Source organism: Muntiacus reevesi, chromosome X, assembly GCF_963930625.1.
Source record: "Muntiacus reevesi chromosome X, mMunRee1.1, whole genome shotgun sequence".
Taxonomy (NCBI): domain Eukaryota; kingdom Metazoa; phylum Chordata; class Mammalia; order Artiodactyla; family Cervidae; genus Muntiacus; species Muntiacus reevesi.
Genome location: NC_089271.1, coordinates 45229236 through 45247131, shown reverse-complemented (window position 1 = coordinate 45247131; position 17896 = coordinate 45229236). Strand labels below are relative to the sequence as shown.

At 37.7% G+C, this 17896-nt stretch overlaps 1 protein-coding gene across 12 annotated transcripts in view; it reads left to right on the top strand.

Annotated features, from left to right (window-relative positions):
• Positions 1 to 17896, top strand: part of ARHGEF9 (Cdc42 guanine nucleotide exchange factor 9) — a 450802-nt gene that overhangs the window by 381802 nt on the left and 51104 nt on the right. For all 12 annotated transcript variants that reach the window (XM_065915654.1, XM_065915656.1, XM_065915653.1 and 9 more), the window contains 2 exons: positions 8299 to 8542; positions 15020 to 15088. In XM_065915654.1, the coding sequence (XP_065771726.1) occupies positions 8299 to 8542; positions 15020 to 15088 (313 nt within the window). The remainder of the gene's footprint in view (positions 1 to 8298; positions 8543 to 15019; positions 15089 to 17896) is intronic.

The window sequence follows — 17896 nt, the reverse complement described above, 5'->3', positions numbered from 1 at the left end:
GAACAGATTTTTAGAGCCAGATAGCTTAGACTCAAATCCCAGCCATGCCATAAATGTTAGCTTTTATTCCTGGGCAAGCTTCTTAACTGCTCTATGTCCACAGTTTCTCATAAAATGGGATTATAACAGTACCTAACTTGTAAGATTGTGAGGATGATTTAAGTTAATAAATGCAAAGTGTAGCTGCCAAAGGATGAACAAATAAAGGTAACATCAAACACACACACATATACACAATGTGATGTTATTCAGTATTTGAAAAAGAAAGAAACACTGCTGTGCCCAACAACATGTTGAACCTGGAAGACATTATGCTATGTAAAATAGGGCAGAGAAAGACAAATACTGTATTATCTCATTTATATGTGGAATTTAAAACAGTCCAACTCATAAAGGTAGAGAGTAGAATGGTGGTTGACAGGGGCTCATTTGGTTGGAGAAAATGGGGAGACGTTGGTCAAAGGGTAAAAACTTTTAGTTATGTAGGATAAATGAGTTCTGGATAGCTAATGTATTATACATATGGTGACTATAGTTAGCAACATTGTATTGTATAATTGAAATTTGCTAAGAAAATAGATCTGAAGTATTTTCTCATCTCAAAAAAGACAACAATGTGAGATGATGGATATGTTAATTAACTTGATTGTGATGATCATTACATAATACATACATATATAAAAACATCACATTGTATACCTTAATATATATATATATATATATATATATGTTTTGTTATTTATATCTCAATAAAGCTGGGGGGAAAGCATTTAGAGTAGTGTCTGCTGCATAATGTCTGTTGTTTAAGTGTTCACTGTTGTCGTTGTTGTTATGGCTGATTCATGTCAATGTTTAAAAACCACTACAATGTTGTAAAGTAATTAGCCTCCAATTAAAATATATTAATTAAAAAAAGAATGTACTCTAGATGTTACAATGCTATAATGATAAAGACAAATCCAGTCCTAGCACTATGTGCCTTCCCCAGAATCTGAAGAGAAAACCAGGGTTGTCAGGCTAAAGGTGAGTAGCCAGGGCCCCCTCAAAAGAGGTAGGGAGAGCCTTGCTGACAAGAAAGTGAAGCAAACTGCAATCCTGAACAGTTGCATTCCCCAGACTGCAGCATCTGCAGTACAAAATGTACTGTAGTGTTTCAGTAAACCCCATGAATACCCAGTGAGGCCAAGTTCAAACAGCTCCCAGCTGTTTCAATCACATAATGTCAGGGATGGGGATAAGCTCCTTGCTGGAGACACTGCTAGAGCCAGGGTCAGAGTGCTTGACTGCAGATGCCAGGACCATCCTAGAGAAGCACTAGCTCCCTTAATCTCCTCCAACTTGAATGAGTAGAAAGGAAAAGGAGGAAGGTGGCCATCCTATTAGAAATGACCCCATTTAGACAGAGAAATTGTGAAGACCCAAATAGCATCTGTAGTGAGCACCTATTCACCATGTGCCTTTGAAAGCACTCAGATCACTATTAACAATTGGCATGTGGGCATCCCAGTCCCAATAGCCCGACAGGCAACTAGGGCTCAGGAGAGCTTTGTCCCCTTGCTATGTGTAGAAGCTGAGCAGAAAAAACATTTGAGCTTTTATCAGCTCTCCTTCCCTGGATAACTCCTAAGTGAGGCAAAACAAAGGAAAGCTCAGTACGGGGCACAACCTGAATGGACAGACAAAATTATCAATAAAACATATAAAACAGAACTAATGCAAATTAACTAGGATGGTAATTGAATGCCAGTTGTCTTCATAGTCTTTATAGTTGTCTTCATAAGGGTCTTCATAGTCAGTGCTAGCATTCAGAAAAGGAAAACTGTAATGATGTGATCTAGAGGATGTAGTCATGGAAGGCTGCTTTGAGGAAGAAGAATGTGTGAACTTGATCTTAAAGTCTGAAAGGACTGGAATAGAAGGCTTCTTTGGGTCAGGGAGGGGATAGTAGTGCAAGCCCAGGTATAGATCTGCGATTTTGGTGAGTGAGTAGCAAATGGTATTTGCCACTAATACCACTCCTGCCCTGAAAGGGTTTATGAAATTTTCAGGGATAGTGGGGTAGCTATGTAAATTTTAAAACATTCAGCGTTGCTTTTACTTTAATTATTTTCAGTCACAATATTTAACTTACTTTGAAAGTTCAAATGAACTAAAGGAGGCAGTGGGTTTTTTACATTTATCAAAAGGAGTTTTTAAGGTCTATGAAACACTGGTCTGAAAGCAAGAAAGCTCAGCACCATGTTTATCAGTTAAGGCTAGCCTCATAACCTGGATACTGCATGTTTAGATTTGAGCTTTATAACAATTTTACAAGGTAAATATGGCTCTCCTAGTTTTATAGTTGAGGGAGTTGAGGCTCAGCAAGGTTAATTCATTTGCCCAGTACCACACAGCTAGGAGGTTAAGCAGCTAAAATTCAAACTCAGAACTTTAGACTCTAACTGATGTTCTTTCCACCATTCTTTGCTGCTTATTGGCCTTAGCTACCCTTTCTGGTCGGTTTTTTGAACAGTGGGTCATTCTTAATCATTCCTATCACATCCCTACACTTAGCTTTTTGACAAATCTGAGTCTGAAAGCTCACATTCAACCCTCTGGGGAGCCAGAAAGAACAGGAAAAGGGAGAATTTTAATGACACATCCCTCTAGTCCTATTCCCCTGCCACAGAGACAGAATTCTCTGTCATTCATTATTATCTTCAGATACCTAAAGAAACAATAGGAGTTCAGTTGATGCTTTTAATTTAGCTCTAAGATCATGTGCATCCTTGCCATTTTTGAAAACTATTAAAGATTTTGAAGGCTAACAATGTTTATGACACACCAATACAGAGGGAAAGGAAGCAGCAGGCTGAAGTTAGGAAGAGGGAGGGTTGAATCTGCCTATATATATTCTAGCCAGGTGGGCACCCACCTATTAGCAGTGTGGTCCAGGTCTATGTGTATGTGTATTATGTATTGTAAGGCAGGTTTCAAGCCTTTACAGGATCAAAGTAGATTACATTGATACATTCTCCTCAGCTTGTCCTGCATTTGTAGTTAGTTTGACAGGGCCTACTTTTTATGCATATTTCACAAAGTGTTCCTAGGGATTATAGACGTTAGTTCATGGGTGTGCATGCATGCTTAGTTGCTCAGTCATGTCCGAATTTTTATGACCCTTTGGACTGTAGTCCACCAGGCTCCTCTCTCCATGGAATTTTCCAGGCAAGAATACTGGAGTAGATTGCCATTTCCTACTCAGGGAATCTTCCCGACCCAGGGATTGAACCCACATCTCCTGTGTTTCCTGTGTTGCAGACAGATGGATTCTTAACCTGCTGAACCATCAAGGAGCCACCCCATTATTTTGCCAGAACTGAACTTGTCCACTTTGAGCATGGTAAAAGGAATCCAAACTCTGAAACAGGCTTGTAACTACATTGTCCCACTCTGTATAGCAGACCTATCTCTTTCTTGTAAACTTGATATCAGGATTACCCAATGGATTAGAACCAATCTCTATGCAAAAGCTTATTTATATGCATAATCGTTATGGAAGGAAAAGAACACCATGATGTATTTGGCAACCTAGGGTTTTGAGATTGACAGAGCTATGCTGAGAATCCTTAAAGAACCCCAGCCCTACAGAAAAGCTCTCTTTACCATACCGTGTGAAGATTTAGGATTGGGAATGTGAGTATATGTGTGCTAAGTCCCTTCAGTCATGTCCAACTCTGAGACCCTATAAACTATATATATCCCGTCAGGCTCCTCTATTCATGGGATTCTCCAGGCATGTATACTAGAGTGGGTTGCCACGCCCTCCTCCAGGGGATATTTCTGACCCAGGGATCAAACCCATGTCTCTTAGGTCTCCTACATTGGCAGGCGGGTTCTTTACCACAGTGCCACCTAGGAAGACCTGGGAATATGAGGTCAGTTTAGTTCAGTCGCTTAGTTGTGTCCATCTCTTTGTGACCCCATGGACTGAAGCACACCAGGCTTCCCTGTCCATCACCAACTCCCAGAGCTTGCTCAAACTCCTGTCCATTGAGTCGGTGACACCATCCAACCATTTCATCCTCTGTCATCCCTTTCTCCTCCCGCCTTCAATCATTCCAAGCATCAGGGTCTTTTCCAATGAGTCAGTTCTTTGCATGAGGGGGCCAAAGTATTGGAGCCTCAGCTTCAGCTTCAGTCGTTCCAATGAACATTCAGTACTGATTTCCTTTTGGATGGACTGGTTTGATCTCCTTGCAGTCCAAGGGACTCTCAAGAGTATTTTCCAACACCACAGTTCAAAAGCGTCAATTCTTTGGTGCTCAGTTCTCTTTATAGTCCAACTCTCACATCCATTCATGACTACTGGAAAAACCATAGCTTTGACTAGAGGGACTTTGTTGACAAAGTAATGTCTCTGCTTTATAATATTCTGTCTAGGTTGGTCATAGCTTTCCTTCCATGGAACAAACATCTTTTAATTTCATGACTGCAGTCACCATCTGCAGTAATTTTGGAGCCCAAGAAAATAAAGTCTGTCTCTGTTTCCATTGTTTCCCCATTTATTTACCATTATGTGATGGGACCGGATGCCATGATCTTAGTTTTTTGAATGCTGAATTTAAGCCAGCTTTTTCACTCTCCTCTTTCCCTTTCATCAAGAGGCTCTTTAGTTCTTCTTCACTTTCTGCCATAAGGGTGGTGTCATCTGCATATCTGAGGTTATTGATATTTCTCCCGGCAATCCTGATTCCAAATTTTGCTTCATCCAGCCTGGCAGTTTGCATGATGGACTCTGCATGTAAGTTAAATAAGCAGGAATTGTTGACAATATACAGCTTTGGCGTACTCCTTTCCCAATTTGGAACCAGTCTGTTGTTCCATGTCCAGCTTTAACTGTTGCTTCTTGACCTGCATACAGATTTCTCAGGAGGCAGGTAAGGTAGTCTGGTATTCCCATCTCTTGAAGAATTTTCCACAGTTTGTTGTGATCCACACAGTCAAAGGCTTTGGCGTAGTCAATAATGCATATGTAGATGTTTTTCTGGAATGCTCTTGCTTTTTCCATGACCCAACGGATGTTGGCAATTTGATCCCTGGTTCCTCTACCTTTTCTAAATCCAGCTTGAACATCTGGAAGTTCAGTGTTCATGTACTGTTGAAGCCTGGCTTGAAGAATTTTGAGCATTACTTTGCTAGTGTGTGAGATGAGGGCAATTGTGCTGTAGTTTGAACTTTCTTTGGCTTTACTTTTCTTTGGGACTGGAATGAAAACTGACCTTTTCCAGTCCTGTGGCCAAAGCTGAGTTTTCCAGATTTGCTGGGATATTGAGTACAATGCTTTCAAAGCATCATCTATTAGGATTTGAAATAGCTCAACTGGAATTCCATCACCTCCACTAGCTTTGTTGGTAGTGTTGCTTCCTAAGGCCCACTTGACTTTGCATCCCAGGATGTCTGGCTTTAGGTGAATGATCACACTATCTTGGTTATCTGGGTCATTAAGATCTTATTTGTATAGTTCTGTGTATTCTTGCCACTCCTTCTTAATATCTTCTGTTTCTGTTAGGTCCATACCATTTCTGTCCTTTATTGTGCCCACGTACTCTTGCCTGGAAAATCCCATGGACAGAGGAGCCTGGTAGGCTACAGTCCATGGGGTCACAAAGAGTCATGACTGACATGCAAAGAGGACACAACTGAGTGACTTCACTTTCACTTTGGATGAAATGTTCCCTTGGTATCTCTAATTTTCTTGAAGAGATCTCTAGTCTTTCCCATCCTATTGTTTTCCTCTATTTCTTTGCATTGATCACTGAGGACGGCTTTCTTATTCTCCTTGCTGTTTGGAACTCTGCATTCAAATGGGTATATCTTTTTTTTTTTTTTTTTTCTCCTTTGCCTTTAGCTTCTCTCCTTTTCTCAGCTATTTGTAAGACCTCCTCAGACAACCATTTTGCCTCTTTGCATTTCTTTTTCTTGAGGATGGTCTTGATCACTGCTTCCTATACAATGTCATGAACCTCCATCCATAGTTCTTCAGGCACTCTGTTCATCAGATCGAATCCCTTGAATCTGTTTGTCACTTCCACTGTATAATCGTAAGGGATTTGATTTAGGTTATACCTGAATGGTCTAATGGTTTCCCCTACTTTCTTCAATTTAAGTCTGAATTTGGCAATAAGGAATTCATGATCTGAGCCACAGTCAGCTCCAAGTCTTGTTTTTGCTGACTGTATAGAGCTTTTCCATCTTTGGCTGCAAAGAATATAATCAATCTGATTTCAGTATTGACCATCTGGTGATGTGTAGAGTGTAGAATCATGTGTAGAGTCATCTCTTGTGTTGTTGGAAGAGGGTGTTTTCTATGACCAGTGCATTCTCTTGGCAAAACTCTATTAGCCTTTGCCCTGCTTTATTTTGTATCCCTTAGAAGAAGTGGAGTAGCCCTCATAGTCAACAAAAGGTTCTGAAATGCAGTATTTGGATGCAATCTCAATAATGACAAAATGATCTCTGCTTGTTTCCAAGGCAAACCATTCAATTTAAGAAATAAATCATTATAAATATAGTCTTCCTTCTCTCCCTCTTCCGTCCATTTCCCTCCTTTCTCTCTTTTCCCCATTCTCCTCTTTGTATTCCCTTGAATTTGGCTTGTATCATTGTTGTATTTTTCTCATAATTTTTGTATATATCCCTAAATATTATGTGGCATTGTTTTGTATTTTTTAAAGTTTATATAACAGAATACATGTAGATGAGATAAAATTACATAAAATAGAAAGCAGGGGAATTATGAGCATGTGATTTAATATGTGGGCTGCCTTGGTGTTACAGGTTTTAGAATGGGCAGTGCGTTCACCAAAACTTAATATGTCATTAAAAGTAAGTAAACAAGTAAATGAATAGACATATAAGGGCACTATACAACATTGAGTAATTATGAGTGTCTAATGGACTGGGTTTAATTCAATTCCGTATACCCAAGAATAAAATAACAATCATATTGGATAGGCAATACATTCTTTGTATCCAACTACAACTGTTTGTCCTTTAATGGACTGGAACCTGGTGGTCCGGAGTCGATGATAAGAAAGTGAGAGAGAGAAAGGGGCTGATATCCCCTGGTTTACGTGGAAAGCCAGTAGAGTCCTGTTCTTAGGGCTTGCGCTGCTGCACGTAGGCACCGGGCACCCTCTCAAGTGGGTGGAGGCACAGTGCGCCTTCCGAGAGGGTCCTAGAAGCCCGGGCAAGAAAGTGAGTTCAGCGGGCCTCCGCGCTCCAAGGAATTAGCCATAAATAGAGAGAGAGAAAGACAGAAAGAATAGAAAGAAAGAAGGACAGACACGGGGACCAAAGCTCTGATGGAGCAAAGGTGTTTTAATCAACATGACGTGGGCATATATGCTGTAGTTATTCTCAGCAAAGATAAAGATTAAAATTCCAGACTTACAAAACATAAGAGGATCCTACCAAAGAGAGAGTTGCAAACAATCACCTTTTCATAAGAAGGAAGAGGGTACTTATTACTGTAATGAGAAATGCCTGGATTCCTCAGCCCAGGGAAAGGTGTGCCTCTCCTCTTAATTCCTGAATATTCAGGAATCAATAAGGGTCAGACAGGTTCCTGACAGATCCAAAACAGCACACAGGGAGCCTCTTGTTAAATGCTTCCTGACGTACAACTTTTGTTTTTCTCATGCAATAAGATTTGTGAGATTCATCCATGTCAACATATGAAGCTTTTTATTCACTTTCCCTACATTTCTCCTGCTAGACAAGTCCTTTTCCAAAAAACCCCAGAATTCTAAGTGTTTAACTTTCCCTGGGTAATCCTTCCTGGCCTGTGGCTACCTAGCTACTCTTATCACTCATCCCCCCTCTGATATGCCAGTCTCAATGGCCTACTTAGATTCCTGAGTATACTTCAGGCAACTAGTCAGTTCATTTCATACTTCTGGAAGGCTTGCAAATAGTTTGGAAGAGGAAAAGCCCTTTGTAGCAGTGCTTGTGTGGCTTGCTGCTTCCTACTTCACGTCAGCACTCTTGTTGTAAACACATATGTGCATTGAGGCTGAGGTCTGAGGCAAAATCCATGGATGTAGGCCAGAGGATTTCTCTAATATCATCTAGTTAGCCAACTGTTAGTGTCATAAGCTAAGGTAACCTGCCCAGATTTAAACCAAAGCACCACTCTCTCACTGATACACCAGAACAATGGCAATGTTATCATTCTGCTGTACCTTTGTGCCAACTGTCCTTTTACCCACTCTCCACATACCTCCAACAAAAAGCCTTCTCTTTCTTTCTGTCTAGGACCTAATCCGGAGAGACATCCTGTACTACAAAGGCCGCATTGATATGGATAAATATGAGGTAGTGGACATTGAAGATGGCAGAGATGATGACTTTAATGTAAGCATGAAAAATGCCTTCAAGCTTCACAACAAGGAGACTGAGGAGATACATCTATTCTTTGCCAAGAAATTGGAGGAGAAGATACGCTGGCTCAGAGCTTTCAGAGAAGAGAGGAAAATGGTACAGGAAGATGAAAAAATTGGTAAGTGACCTGAGAGGAGAAAGAAGAATATGACTATGAAGAACATAGAAGAGTTAAATTAGTTTTCACTTTTCTAGAGGCAGAGAGATTTGTGTTGCAAACTGACATAATCCACTTTGGTGGTTTCCTATTATTAGGTTCTTTTGGCAGATAACAATAGTTTCTATTAGTCAGGGTTAAGTGATACTTAGAGGTTGATTACCCCTACATTATCACTACTAGGAGAGATTGTTACACTTAAATCAAACCTCAGGCTCAATTCTCCCAAACATACAAAAGTGTATTAGCAAACAAACCACAAAAGCAGTCATACAGCCTGTTCTGTAATTTCAACGAAGTCGCAACTCTGTCCTTAGATACATGACAGCATCTTCTGTGAAAAGTTTAGGTTAGTTGAGGCAGATTTGGTAATTTGGGAGAAGGGAACGGGCACCTACTCCAGTATTCTGGCTGGGAGAATTCAATGGACTATATGCAGTCCATGGGGTTGCAAATAGTCAGACGCAGCTGACAGACTTTCACTTTCAGCTAACTTCTTAGTCAAAGTCTAGTGACAAAATCCTCTGAGTAGGCCAAAATATAGTACCCATTTTCAATCTTAAACTTCAGGCTTCCTTCTGAAGTATATATATAGGCTATAGGGTTCACTGGATTCTTATACCCAGTTCTTGTGAAGGCTAAAGTGCCTATACGACATTTGTGGAGAGGGCACATACATGTATTAGACTAATTAGACCTCCTGAATTAAGGCGACTGAACTGCTGATAGTTGTGGCCTCTTGAGCAAAGACTTCTGAATGTTCAGTATGTTAACAAATCACTTCTTGAGTGTGTGTTCCTGATTAGATAACTTTAGGTGCTAACTAAATGTCCCTATTAATGTTCTTGTATATATCATGTTCTCTGTATAAAAGTATTTTAAAATAAATTATAGAAAATAAAATAGGGCCACTTGCATGATTTAAAACCAGGACCATTTGCATGATGTAGAATCACACTAAACCATACTCTTTTATTTGAAATAAGTTATTCTCCTTTCCAAAGGGAATATAGCTAGTAGAAAGACTTTTTATACTGCTTTCCAACTGTGGGATTTAGCATTTAACCTTGTGGTTTACAAAGTACTATCTGGTCTCCTGCTTGTGGTCCTGCCTTTCTGGCATAAAAATACAATAAGCCAGTCTTTGAAATTCCTTGAGAAGATACCAGAGTTTCTGGTGTTGCCTCACTCCTAAGGGAGGAGAATTATACCTTAAAACATCTGTATTCAAGTTGGAAGAAGCTGCCTCTAAAAAAATGGGCCTACCATTTGAGTCCTGGTATAAATACATTCTCCTATCTGAAGTACTGGGAATTGAAATGGTCAGAGGCAAGGAAGGATCATCGGAAAGACACTGCGTAGTCTTATCTAAGTCTTCTCAGGTTTTGGGTAGAGTACTTATTGATAATTCACTTTAAGTCCCATTGAATTCAGTTTGCTTTTAGCATTTGGGCACTGCTTTAGGACATGATGTAGAATCACTACAGAAATTCTACTGGCTGCTTCTCCTAATGAAAGGAACCAACAATCTCTGACACTGCCTAGATTGTTAGTGCTATTAGAGAAATTGTTTTAGTGTGCTTTTTGTAGATCCTAGATCAACTAGAAGATAAATACCATTCACTCTGGTTGCAACATATCTCCCACACTGCAGAAAAGCTTCCAGAAATTGCTTCCCAAGGGTCGTCTTTTTAAAAATATTAAGAATTTGGTCTGCGTGTAACAGCAAGTCATTTTCTTTGAAAGCAATTTTAGGGAAAAAACACAAAAATACGAGGAAAAGAACACCTAAAAATCACACATGAACATACTACCCATAGATAAATTTTATAAATACTTTGGTATATTTCCTTCCCATCTTCTTTCCTATGTGTCTAAATTAAAAAAAAAATTAGAGTGCCTGAATCTTTATTTCTGTCTCCCCCAACCTCTGCCACTTCATGACAGATATAAATTTATATCTTTGTCACTTAAAATTATATCATTAACATTTCTCTAAATCAGTTACTATTTTAATCACTATTTTTATGGCTATCATGAGGATTTACTATAATTTTTGTTTTTTATTTTTACTTTTTATTTATAAAATATGTAGTCATAATAACCATTTAAGCACTTATGGAAATATAATAAAGTTTAGCATTCTGTTCCCTTCTTTGTTGCTCCTATTCTTTGTAAGATAGTCAGTATTAATTTGATGTGTTTCTTTTCATACTAATCTGAAGTTCATATAAACATATACACATAAGATTTTATTTATAAAAATATAAATATTATACTAAAATATAAAAATTATACTATACATATTACTCTGTAACTTGCTTTCTTAAGCATAATTTATCATCAGAATCACTCCAGTTGAAGAATACAGAATCTAACTATAACTCCTTGTATCAGTCAGGGTTCAATAAGAGAAGCATAACCAGTAAGAGATAAATTATTATTAAGAAATTTATTATTAGAATTGCATTATGTGATTGCGAAGGCTGGCTAAGCAACTCCAGGCATTCAGGTTCAAACATCATGGGTAGGCTTGAACTTGTGGACATAGACCAAAGCTGTCTTTGGATAGGGCTTGTAGGTCTGAAGTTTGTAAGGCAAAATTTTTTCTTTTAGGTGAGACCTCAGCCTTAGTTTTTTAACTGGCAAAAACACCATGAGCTCTATACTTAATTTTTTTTTCCTTTTATTTATTCATTTTTTAATGTATTTATTTTAATTGGAGGCTAATTAAATTTAAAGGCACAATATACTAATCTTAGCTATAGGCTTATTGTTATACAAGTTTCTAGGACTTATTCATATCTTATGTAAATGAAACTTTATAGCTATAGAAAAGCAGCTCCCCGTTTTCTCCAGTGATTCTCTCTGGAATCATCATTCTGCTCTCTGTCTATGAGTTTGACTGGTTGAGACACCTCATATTCATACAAATATAGAATTTGTCCTTCTGTGACTACATTATTTTAATTAGCAAATGTCCTCCAGATTTATCCATGTCATCACATATGGCAAAATTCCCATTCTTTTTAGGGCTGAATAATATTCTTGTGTGTGTGTGTGTGTGTGTGTATACAAAAAAATACATGCCACATTTTCTTTATACCTTTATCCATCGTCAGACATTTAGATTGTTTCAATTATCATGGCTAATTGGGAATAATGCTACAATGAATATGAGAGTACTGATATCACTTCAAGATCCTGATTTCAATTATTTTGAACATATAGCCAGAAGTGAGATTGCTGGATCATATGGTAGTTTTCCATAGTGACTAAATCATTTTAATACCTAACAGTTTACTGTGGGTCCAGTTTCTCTACATTCTTGCCAATACTAATCATCTTGTTTCTTTGAGAATAGCTCTCTAAACAGGAGTGAAGTGATATCTTATTATGGTTAAGATTTGGATTTCCCTGATAATTAGTGATGTGGAGAATTCTTTTATATACCTGTTGGCCATTTTTATGACTTCTTTGAGAACATGTCTATGCAAGTCCTTTGACCATTCTTTTTAATCGCTATATGGTTTCTTTGTTTGTTTGTTTGTTTTACTACTGAGCAGAGAAGTTTCTTATATATTTTGGAAATTAAGCCCTTAGATATATGGTTTCCATATATTTTCTCCCATTCCATAGATTACCTTTTTTTCTTTTTCTTTTTTTTTTTTTTTAGAAAATTCTTGACTGAGCTCAGTGAACTTCAGTGTGTGTGTGCCTGTTCAGTCATGTCTGACTCTTTGGGACCCCAGGAACTATAGCCCACCAGGCTCCTCTGTCCATGGAATTTTCCAGACAATAATACTGGAATGGAATAGATTGCCTTTTGAAAATGTTGTTTCCTTTCTTTGCTGTGCAGAATCATTTTAGTTTGATGTAGTCCTATTTGTCTGCTTTTGCTCTGTTGCTAGTGCTTTTGGCATTTAAGAAATCATTGTCAAGAAGATTTTTCCCTTTTTTTCTTCTAGGAGTTTTACAATTTCAGGTCATACATTTAAGTCTTCAGTCCACTTTACGTTGATTTTCATGTATGGCATAAGATAGAAGTTCAATTTCATTCTTTTGCATGTGGATATCCAATTTTCACAAAATGATTTGTTGAGGAAACTATCCTTTCCCCATTGTGTATTCTTGGCAGCCTTGTCAAAGATATGTTGACTGTATATGTGTGGGTTTATTTCTGGCCCTCTATCGTAGTCCACTGATCTATATGCCTCTATTTATGCCATACAATACTGTTTTAATTACTGTTGCTTCATAATATATTTTTAATCAGGAATTGTGAAGTCTCCAGCTTTGTCCTTCTTTCTCAAGATTGGTTTAGATATCATGGGTCTTTTATGTTTCCACATAAATTTTAGGTTTGCTATTTCTGTTTCTGTAAAAAAAAAAAAAAAGCCATTGGGGTTTTGATAGAATTGCATTGACTCTATAGATACTTTCAAGTCAGAATGGATATTTAACAATATCAAGCCTTCCACTACAAGAAAGGTAAACTACAAATCAATATCTGTAACAAAATCCATGGGAAAGTCCTCTGTAAATCACTGGAAAAAAATTCAACAATACAGTAAGAGGATCAGACACCATGACCAAGTGGGATTTATCTGGGATACAAGAATGGTTTAACATACGTAAATCAATTAATGTGATACACCACACTAACAAAATGAAGGGAAAAAGTCACATGATCATCTTTATAGATGCAGAAAAACCATGTGAAAAAATTCAACACACTTTTATGATAAAAACTATTGACAAGGTATACAAGGAATTTACCTCATCATATAAACCATATATTGAAGGCTCACAAGGCTCATAGCTAATATTATACTTAAGCGGGGAAAAGTGAAAGCTTTTTCTCTAAGATCAGGAACAAGAGATGTTTACATTCACCACTTATAGTCAACGTAGTAGTGGAAATCCTAGCTAGAGCAATTAGGCTTAACTATTAATTCCTCCAAATTAGGAAAGGGAAAGTAAACTTATTCCTGTTTGCAGATGAGATCATCTTATATATAAAAACCCTTAAGACTCCACAAACAGCTTTTACATCTAATAAATGAATTCATTTGTAGGATACAAAATCAATACACAAAAGTAAATTGTGTTTCTATGTACTAACAGCAAACTATATGAAAAAGAAATTAAGCAAGCAATCTCATTTAAAATTGCTTCAAAAAGAATACACTAGTTAGATATAAACTTAACCAAGGAGTTAAAATACTGGTACACTGAAAACTACAAAATATTACTGAAAGAAATTAAAGAAGACATAAGTAAATAGACATTCTGTATTCTTGGAGTGGAAGACAATGTTAATAACATGTTCATTTTACCGAAGTCCATCTATAGATTCAATGTTCTCCTATTAAAACTCCAGTAGCATTTTTTTGTGGAAACAGGGAAAAAAAGAACAATCCTAAAATTCATGGGGATACACAGTATATCCATGAGAGAGAAGAACAAAGCTGGAGACATCACAATTCCTGATTCAAAATATATTACAAAGCTATAATAATTGAAACAGTTTGGTGCTGGCCTAAAGACAGACATGTAGATGAATGCAATAGGACAGGGAGCTCAGAAAAACACCTACATGTATACATTCAACATATCTTCAACAAGGATTCCAAAAATATACAATTGGGAAAGGGTGATTTCTTCAATGAATGATGTGAAAGCTGGATATCCACATGAAAAAGAATAAAATTGAACTCCTACTTTATGTCATACATGAAAATCAGTTCAAAGTAGACTGAAGACTTGAATATGTGACTCGAAACTGTAAAAATCCTAGACAAAAACCTTGGGGAAATATTTCTTGATGTTGGTCTTGGCAATGATTTTTTGGATATGACACCAAAAACATGGACAGAAAAGCAAAAATAGACAACATCAAACCAAAAAGCCTTTGCACAGCAAAAGAAAAAACAACAGCACAAAAAAGCAACCTGTTAAATGGGAGAAAATATTTTCAAACCATACATGTGATAATTTCTAAAATATATAAGGAACTTCTACAACTCAATTAGTTAAAACCCAAAGCTCAGTTAAAAATTGGCAAAGAACTTCCACAGATATTTTGATTATTTCTTTAATTACTTTTTGCCATTCATTTTTTTTCCTCCTTGTAAAACTTTCCTTTAGTCTATATATATTTTTTCTGCTGTAATCTCTTATTTTTTTAAACTCATTTTTCTTTGTATTTTTGCTTTTGATTGTGAAATGTCTTTCCACTTTTCACCATATTTTATTCAACCACTCTCCATTTAACAGCCTCTTAACTCATATTCTCACCTTTTTGTCCCTCTATACATTGAAATGCATTGTTGTAGGTAAGTCTTAATATTACTCTTCCAGAAAAGTTGTACTAATTTATATGTTTTAAAAAAGGTCTATGTTACTCATAACAAAATGATTTATTTTATGTTATAGGGTTTGAGATTTCTGAAAACCAGAAGAGGCAGGCTGCAATGACTGTGAGAAAAGTCTCTAAACAAAAAGGTAAAACTGCCTTTAACTACAACCTCCCTGACCTCACTCACTCTCATTGTGAAACTGAAAAGCCATAAGCTATGTGTTTGCATATTCCTATGCTTGTTCCCATGCTAAAGTTCACTTAGGGTCGTGGTAAATGTCCAGATTCCCAGGTATCTCTGATGATAAGTGGTAAATGATCTTTAAAAGACTTAAGGCTTAGGAGTGAATAATTTAAGGTTGCCATGTCCACAGATAGCTCATTGGGTACAGGGAAAAAATAGAACCTTTGTTTCTTTTATTTTCACTTAAATAAAAGTGAGAAACTAAACTTTATTAACAATTTAGAAACAGTTGGGCAATATTAAATATATGGAATTTATTAACAGACACACACACACACACACACACACACACACACACACATATTAGGGATATGCATATAACCTTCTTTCATTGGATTGGGGGCATTTGCCAAATCATGAACCCCAAATCAGAATGGAGGACTTCAAACTGAACCTAGACAGAAGATTCAGATATGTGTTCTCTTTTTGAATCATAAACTAAAGTATTTTAAAAAGAAAATTACCTTGGAAATCAACTTGAATATGAAATGAAGCCTTATTTTCTCATTTTCATGAACTAAAAAACATTAAAATGCTTAATTGAACAAAGGGAAGGATCTACCCTCTGTTTATTCAAGAAGCTATTCAATACCAGTCATTTTATGTAAGTTCCTTAGTTTTGCTTTTATGATACTCCTGAAAAGGTAGACATTATTAGTCTCATTTTCCAGAAGAAGAAACAGGATATTTGGCATAAAGTGACTCTGAACTTAAGTCAGCTTGTTTCTAAATCTACTGCTCCCTTCTCTCCACCTCAGGGTTCTGTTGATCCTTCATGCTAGTTAGTGAGTGAGTGAAGTCGCTCAGTCGTGTCTAACTCTTTGCGACCCCATGGACTGTAGCCTACCAGGTTCCTCCTTCCATGGGATTTTCCAGGCAAGAATACTGGAGTGGGTTGCCATTTCCTTCTCCAGGCGACCTTCCCAACCTAGGGATCAAACCCAGGTCTCCTGCATTGTAGGCAGATGCTTTTACCATCTGAGCCACCAAGGAAGTCTTCTTCATGCTAGTTAAGAACAGATCAAATTTTTGTCTTACCTCAACCACTGACAGCTATTTCTATTACTGACAGCTATTATCATTCTCCCCAGGGTAGGCAATCTTAGTGAGACTTCATTTTCCTTAGGCCCTTCCTTGTGCTCTCTTAAAGGGCTCTCTGATTTACAATGAGTGACCATTTAAGTGATCAGATTCAAGTTGCCTGAAATTCTAGCAGTCACATAATGCACCCTTAATTATTCCCAATGAAGTTCCTTTTTATTGAAGAGGTTTAATGTCTGTGGATATCTGATTTCCAGTTGATCAGTGCACCTAGCTTGGGCATCCAGCTAGTCATGGCCTTCCTTTTAACTTCTTATTGCTTTTTAGTCTTTGAAGACGCTCACTGACACTTGCACTCGTCATGGAAATGTGATTCACTTTAGGCAGGAAATTAAAGGCAACCACTCCTAACTCCTTGGTGGTGAAAACAGGACAGTGTTAGAAAGTAATCTGGAGTTAATTACACTAAGTCTATGATCTATATGGATCCTTTGAGAAAAATGTGCTTATTCCATAGAGATTTGAACCCCAACTACCTGAACAGTCTTTGGGCTACAAAGGGGCTACTGTCCTAGTGACCCACCTCTTTTCTCCTGGAGGCTCTTTCCTCCTGAACTTCTCTCATTCTGAATCCTTCCACTGCCCCTACCACATTGACCTTAGTAATGGGATGGTATTCCTTTACCTCAGCCCAAGTTCTCCCAAGTCTATCTGAGACTGGCTTATTTTTCCACTGAGAAACCTTAAAGCAGAAGAACATGCACAAAGCAACCAATTAGAAAACAGTCCTACTCTCTCATACCAAGCTTTGTGTCACGTTCCTTCTCTGCCTTGTCTGAAGACTATCCCTTGCAGGTCCTCTTTTGTCTCCCAGTATCTAAACAATTGTTCACCTGAATAGCTTTCCATCTAGTCTTCAAATAAACTTATCTGGTTTCAAATTTCCTAAAAATTTCCTCCATTATTTCTGTTTCCATTTTCTAGGCCCTCCTAGTCCAGGACTGTGGTGACTGATATATTTGAGACACATGGGCACTACATGTGTAGAAGTGATTTCCACTACAATCCATGTGGTCACAAAGAGTCAGACACAACTTAATGACTAACACACACACATACACACACACACACATATGGGAAGAGCAAGTGAGTTTTCCGAGATACCTAAGAAAGCCAGCTTTCTTAATCCTTCCAATGACACCTTTCTGGAAGTGATAAGGAGCACTTTTGTTATCATTTCTCTAATTCAGATTTAATATAGATTCCAACATAATCTATAATGCTATGTGAGGTGAAGTGTTACTCAATTGTGTCTGACTCTTTGCAGCTCCATGGACTGTAGCTTGTCATGGCCCTCTGTCCATGGAATTCTCCAAGTAAGCATACTGGAGTGGATAGCCATTCTCTTCTCTAGGGAATCTTCCTGACCCAGGTTTCCTGCATTGCAGGCAGATTCTTTACTGTCTGAACCTCCATGAATGTGTTAGTCACTTAGTCATGTCCAATTCTTTGTGACCCTGTGGACTATAGCCCACTAGGCTCCTCTGTCCATGGAATTCTCCAGGCAAGAATACTGGAGTGGATTGCCATTTCCTTCTCCAAGTCACATGAGCCACCATGGAAATCCATAATGTCATGGGGCCTTATCCACTTTGTCTACTGTACTAGG